Genomic DNA, 6,603 nt, shown 5'->3' on the forward strand with positions numbered 1-6,603 from the left:
TGTTTCCCAAGTTGGGCATGCACCACACCAAGTCTCCATTTAGATAATGCACAAACATTTAGATATTAATACACAGCTGTTTGTTCATTCATATTTCTGTTAGATAAAGCACAAACACTGCCAGTAGATTCATTTGAATGTAAAGTATAATTATATAAATCTTGAAATGACATACTCAATGAGAAAGGTAAATATATGTATATAAAATACACAAATATTTTAGATTTGAGGAAAAAATCTATAGTGATTTTTCTTTCCCTTATTGCCTCTTTAACTCTTCAAGAGTCACTGATTGATCTTGATATAATGTACAGGCACACGGCTTCTGTTGCTGCAGGAAACCATGGGGTTCCAGTTATGGTATCAGGGCATTGCTTTGAGTATATCAGCAAGGGAGAACACTGAAATTTGAGTATACCTAATTACAAGCTGGAGTGTAATGAGATAGAATTGAGTAAGGACTAGTTCTTCTATCCGGACAATTGCCAAAAGTTTTATAGTCATGACTACCCTTAATCATGGGAAATGAAAGTGGATTGTTTGAAAACCAAAATTTGGTACTGCAGTAGTTTTTTTTAATATGACATTGAATGATTTATTTGGGTTGTGTTATATATACATATATATTTCTATATTGTTATTAAATTGAAAGTACTCTTGCTACAAAAAAAATTCAAAGTGCTATGATTGAAACATATGTAAAAGACTTAAGCCTTTGTGTCATGTTGAATTTGATATGGTAGTTAAGGTTATTGATGATAAAAAATTTACATTATTATTGAACTTTGATATTGTTGTAGTTAAATGAGGATAGGTGCTAGTTCTTTGCCATGGTGTGAAGGAGAATAGTCAATTGATTAAGATGAAGCACAATTATAATTATGTTTGTGGCCTTTTATTATTATATGACCACTGATTTTGAATCTCGGTACTACGACAGAGGTATCTCGGTACCTTCCTTTTTCTCGTCTTTCTCTTGCTCACCCTCTCTTTATCTTCTGCAGGTGGCGACGACGACGGGCTCTCGATGATGAGGCTTGGGATGTTGGCAAAGGGATCTCACTACCCTGCCTTCTGTTTCGATATTTATTCTCTAAGAATAAGTTGATGACCCTGTATAACCATATTTATTCTCTTTTCTTCTTAAAGCTTCTTCTTTTGTAGTTACTTTATTTTCGTAGGCCAAAGAGTTCATTGGATTTGATTGTATTTTATTTTATTATGTCAGTGCAAGGTTGGAGTTGGTGGACACTGACATTATGATTTATATACCTTGTTTGTGCCTATTTTGGTTAATTGTTTTGTCCTTGTCTTTGTTCTGCCCTTTGCTTTTCTGTTGTTTCTTTTAGAGATACTGACTGGAACAGTAAAATTGAGAATGCAAGGACCATGTAGTATTCTTTTTTATTTTATTATTAGTAAAATGGGACACTTATAGTTAAAAGTTAAATTGGTTGGATTTTTTGTTGTCAAAGTAAAGAGAATTTATTAAATCTGAGAAGTGGGTATGTTTGTAATAGTTTTTTGGTTTGTTCATGATATTTTTCCAAATCAGGTCATGAAACATTCTATTTGTTACTTTTATGTTAGGCTCATTGTATCGTGGGGTTAAAACATTCTTATAAGACTTTCATTGATAATTGGGGTTTTGGTTTTATTAGAATTCACCTATGATCTCCTAACTGGTTATGGTTGTAATGGTAATTTTGCCTAACTGGCGCTGCAGATGATGTCTAATCCGGAGTTATTGAAGATGGCCTCTGAAGGCATGAAGAACTTGAGGCCTGAAGACCTGAAGAATGCAGCAGAACAGTTGAAGCATACCCATCCAGAGGAGATGGCTGAGATTGGAGAGAAGATGGCTAACTCAACGCCTGAAGAGATAGCAGCTATGCGTACACGTCTTGATGCCCAGATCACTTATGAATTGAATGGAGCTCAGATGCTGAAGAAACAGGTTTGTTTTTTCTGATCTTTTACTTTTGCATTTTGAGCAATTTTAATGTTAACATTGAGATTCTTAATTTTTATGGCTCAGTAAGCATTGCATTAAGTTGGCCACCTACACGATGAAAGATAGTATGCCTAAGCTTAAGTTCTATTCTCAATACATTTTGAATGTTAAATTCATTAACTTTTGTTTTATTGACTTAGAGGGTAGCGTGGATTTTGTCATTTGTAGTGCTGCCAAAACGAAATGAACTATTTTATTTGTTTGGTACACCAACTTTATTAAAAATTACTAGCACCACAGGATGTTAGCAATCTTAACTTTCGTTTTGATAAACAGGGAGCAGAAAGTACTTGAAAGGGAAAGAATACCCCATTATTATAGTTATAGGATATGTATACCTGAGACCTTTAGATCAGGAACCTATTTTCCAAACTCGCTTGTGGTTCCCTTTAGAGATGAAAGGAAAACCTTCAGCAATTTATAGGGAAATATTTTTCATTGCTTTCTGTAGAGATGAGGCCTATGCAAGTTGGCTAGATGCCTCAACTGAAACAACTACCTTCCATAAGCTTTAACCCTCTTACTGATAGGAAAGTTGTGGCCCAAATCCTATATAGTAGTTTCGTTTATAGCTTAAAAAAATTATTAGTGTGACTTAGAGGACGGGCAGTTTTCCATTTTTTGTTTCTTATAATGATACTCCTCTACTATTTCTGATTTTCTGAACATGGAATGAAGAGTGGATTATAGAGTTAGAATGAAATGAAGAATGCGTAAACTAACAATTTGATTATCAATCTCTGTTTTTCCACATTAAGACTGATTTATATGTTTCTTAAAAGTTTGACAAACTCAAAGAAACTACATACTGATGAAAAATATGGCGAAAAAGGTGTGCTAAAAAAAGAGCAAAAGACTTTTTTTCTTCTTTTTTTAAGCTCTAAAATCTTGAAAAAAAAATCTTAACTAGATCATTTGGTCTGTAATGTTCTTAAACAACTGCTGTTAATTTTAGAAAGCTTAACTGTATTACTTGATCTGCAATGTTCTTGCTAGTAGAGAAATAACTGCTTTTAATCTTAGAAAATCTTAACTATATCACTTGATCTGCAATGTTTCTGCTTCTAGAGGGGAAAAAAAAATCAAATACTGTCTTTAAAAAACTCTTACCCGCAATTCGATTTATTTAATCATTTTTTGTTGATTAAGGACTAATTAGAACATCAATGATCAGCCATTCGATTATATAGTGGAACATATATTTCATAAAGTGTTCGTAGATTCCCCTAGTCTATCTTCATTGTCTTCATTCACACTTGTTTTGCATATAATTTGGCAGGGAAATGAGCTTCATAGGCAGGGAAAGTACAATGATGCCTTGCAGAAGTACTGTCTTGTGAGTATATTTACTGTTACTTTGGCCTACTTGAAGAGAACTTTCTCTACTTTCAGTGTGAACTTTTGGGTTTTGAGTATGATTAGTACTTTTCATTTTCTCATTTTCAATCTATCATTCTGATCTTATAATAAAAAAATTGTTTCAGAAAATAATGCTTATAATAAATGACTTCTGAAGGATGTTTATGCAATTGCCCTGCTAACCATTGGGGGACATTCTTGTTGTTAGGATGCTGTCTCTGATCTTATCAAGGCTCATGAAGTTTCTCCTGATGATGAAACAATTGCAGAGGTCTTGAGGTGTGATTTCTTGTGAATGATCTTCTTGGACTTTGTTATAGCAGATTAACATCAATTGTTCCTTCTTTTTCTTTTTTTAACTAGCATATATTGTTTTAACAGGGATGATGAGGAAAGATTACTGAAGGAGGGAGGTGCACATGCACCAAGAGGTTTGTTAATTTTGTACTTATTTTATTTTCAGTTGATGTTAGTTCATTACTTTGCATGAAGTTCGTATGAAGCCTTATGTTAAACTTTGTAAGTTTTATTTTATTTTTGATTGATTTTTAGGCTTAGTAATTGAAGAGATAAATGAAGATGAGAGTGCAGCTTCTTATGACATTAAACGTTCATCAACACAGTGTTCAGTCACACAATCACGAGACATCAGTGACTCAGGTAAAACAGAGAGAGTGTCTTCCAATGGTGGTCTGTCAACCAATTCTGAGCATTTGCAGACTTTAAAAAATGATCCTGAAGATATTAGGTTGGTAACTTGGTATTTTCATATCGAATGTTAGAAGTAGGTCTTATTGTTAAAATTTGATGCATTAGATTGTGTAGGAATTTTTAGCATGAGCAAAATTAATACAGAAATATAACCTTTATTTTTAAATTCTATACAAGTGTAACTTAAATAAGTGTGTGAATATTTCAGCATGATCTAGAATATGATATTTTAGTCATAAATTTACGAATTTGATATTGTTGTTAGAAAGTTACTTAGTAGACTTTGTCTGTTTTCAGTTGGTGAACACAGGAAAGAAAAGGGCAAAAGTCAGCCTTCTTTTTACATGGGCGGTAAGCATCTCTTTACCTAACATAATTGTGTATAATTACTCGTAGATGTTGAAATTCTTGATTTCAGGTATTGATTTGCATGAAACTTATATAATTTTTCTGTTTTCCATGGTTGGACTATGTGCTCTTTCTTCTGCATTGCTCATATTTTGATGCTTCTCTGAATTTTCATGAAACTATACATTAATGTTTGTTGTTTGTATATGTGTCAATGTAGAATTATTGGTCAAACTGCTTTAAATGGGAAGTACCAATGGATTCAAGCTGATGGGCCAAGTGGGGAATGGAATTCTTTCAGATCTACTGAAAATAAACACACATTTCAAGTATTTCTTTTTTCTTTTTCAGTTTTTAGAGTTGAAATCACATACATATGTTGAATTTTTTGAAGTTAGAATTCTTGTTATGTTTGCTTATTTTGTGAATTTTCTTTCACTCTACAGGATGATTCTGAGGTTTGCTATCAGTTTTCCTCTGGAATAAAGTGACAATTTTTTTCTTTTTGAGTACTTTAATTGAGATTAGTATGGTAGAAACTTGTGGTAAAAATTTTATGGTTTCTTCTCATATGTTGTCAAAGTTGTTCAATTCTAGCTCACAACTCAGAATTATTAACAATCAAACTCACTTTGCAGACCATTGTGGTAGTACCGGTTGAACCACAAGGACTAGTATAGTTTGGATCTACTGAGAAGGTTAGATCACTTCTATGACTATTTATGCTTAACCGTCCGATTAGTGTTCTATGATTGAGCTGTTAATTGATTAATGCTCTGCCATTGTTGTTACTGCTGCAGATATCTGAAAGATTGGACTTTGTGCTGTTGCTCTGCTATAAAAGATTGGACTTTGTGATGTTGCTTTGCAGACCATTGTTGATTAATGCTCTGCCATTATAAAGATCAGGTTGCGTTCTGGGCCTAATATCTGTGCTGTTGCTCTGCTATGAAATATTAGGTTCTCATATTGTTCAAGCCTCACAAAAGTTTTTTTTAAGTAAGAATAATCAGTGAGAAGGTGGACTATATAGCATTATAGCATATAGTCTATTGCTTTGCTCTGGATTACGGACTATTACCAATGATTTTTTAGAACTAAAATTGTTATTGGGATATTTGTATCTTGATGTAAATGTACCCTGCTGGAAAAAAAGCACAATGCTTATTTATTTTACCAGCTAAACTCTTCTAATTGATCGTCGCAGCTGATCTATTCTAGTTATAGTTGCGGTCAAGGTTGGCTCTTTACACCTTGTACAAGTGATCCACGATTAAGGTGAAATATTTTTAAGTTTAAGCAATTTGTTTTGTTAAGAGGGTTGTTCTGCTTTATGATTTGTTGTTTGCTGATGGAAATAATTTATCAGCAAGTAGGATTCCACTTTGATTTAATTTTATTCTCTTATGCTTTTCTCCTTCTAAAATTACTGGGGCTCAAGGGGTGAAAGCACAAAGCATATTTTTAAATGATTCTCTCCTATTGTGGTTGATAATTTGTTCAGAGCTGTAGTCATTAAGAGTAACAATATTCTGCCTTGATCATAATCTGTATTTGCTTACACCTCTTAATACTTTTTTGGCTCAGGGGACTAACAAATATTTTAAGGTTGCATGTCAAAAAGGTCAATTGCTCAGAATGGGAGCAAATTACTGTTCCGTCAAGGTACATTTGTGAGTTTTTTTTATTTGCAATATAATTTTATCTGGCAATGTGTTTCTTCTTATTCTTCTTAGATAAGTACCATCTCTGTCGCTAAGTATTATCATCATTTATACATTTTTCATTGATATTCTTATTCTATAAATCTCATTTTGTAATTATGTGTTCCTCTAGTGTAAAGAGCTATTGTTGCTTTAAATCTTCATAACTATGGAAGTGGAATTTTCTCTTCGTTCGTTTAGCTTATTGTTTTAAGTTGCATGTTTTGTTGCTTCAGACATTTTGCATGGTAGTACATCTTGCTATACCCTGTTGTTTCGTCAAGTTTTGGAATTATTACAAATTTAATTTAAACTTTATATGCTTACAGGTGGAAACTAGCTTAAGTCTTATGTTCTTAATAATAAAAGGATTTTTTTTACAATGTGCAGGTATATTGAGATGATTTCTTTGGAGCAATTCTTGACAACATTTGTAGTTGAGGCCTTTAGAATGGAAGAATGTATTTC

At 32.9% G+C, this 6,603-nt stretch overlaps 1 protein-coding gene across 1 annotated transcript; it reads left to right on the forward strand.

The window, feature by feature from the left end:
* Positions 1 to 1,715: 1,715 nt before the first annotated feature.
* LOC133815640 (outer envelope protein 61-like) lies at positions 1,716 to 4,116 on the forward strand (the record flags this gene model as incomplete). The annotated part of the gene is made up of 5 exons (XM_062248454.1): positions 1,716 to 1,957; positions 3,294 to 3,350; positions 3,582 to 3,652; positions 3,755 to 3,804; positions 3,926 to 4,116. Coding segments are annotated over exons 1-5 (600 nt in total), but the record flags the coding sequence as incomplete, so codon positions are not given.
* Between the last annotated feature and the right edge of the window lie 2,487 nt (positions 4,117 to 6,603).

The sequence above is a fragment of the Humulus lupulus genome, chromosome 2 (genome assembly GCF_963169125.1).
Source record: "Humulus lupulus chromosome 2, drHumLupu1.1, whole genome shotgun sequence".
In the NCBI taxonomy this organism is placed as follows: domain Eukaryota; kingdom Viridiplantae; phylum Streptophyta; class Magnoliopsida; order Rosales; family Cannabaceae; genus Humulus; species Humulus lupulus.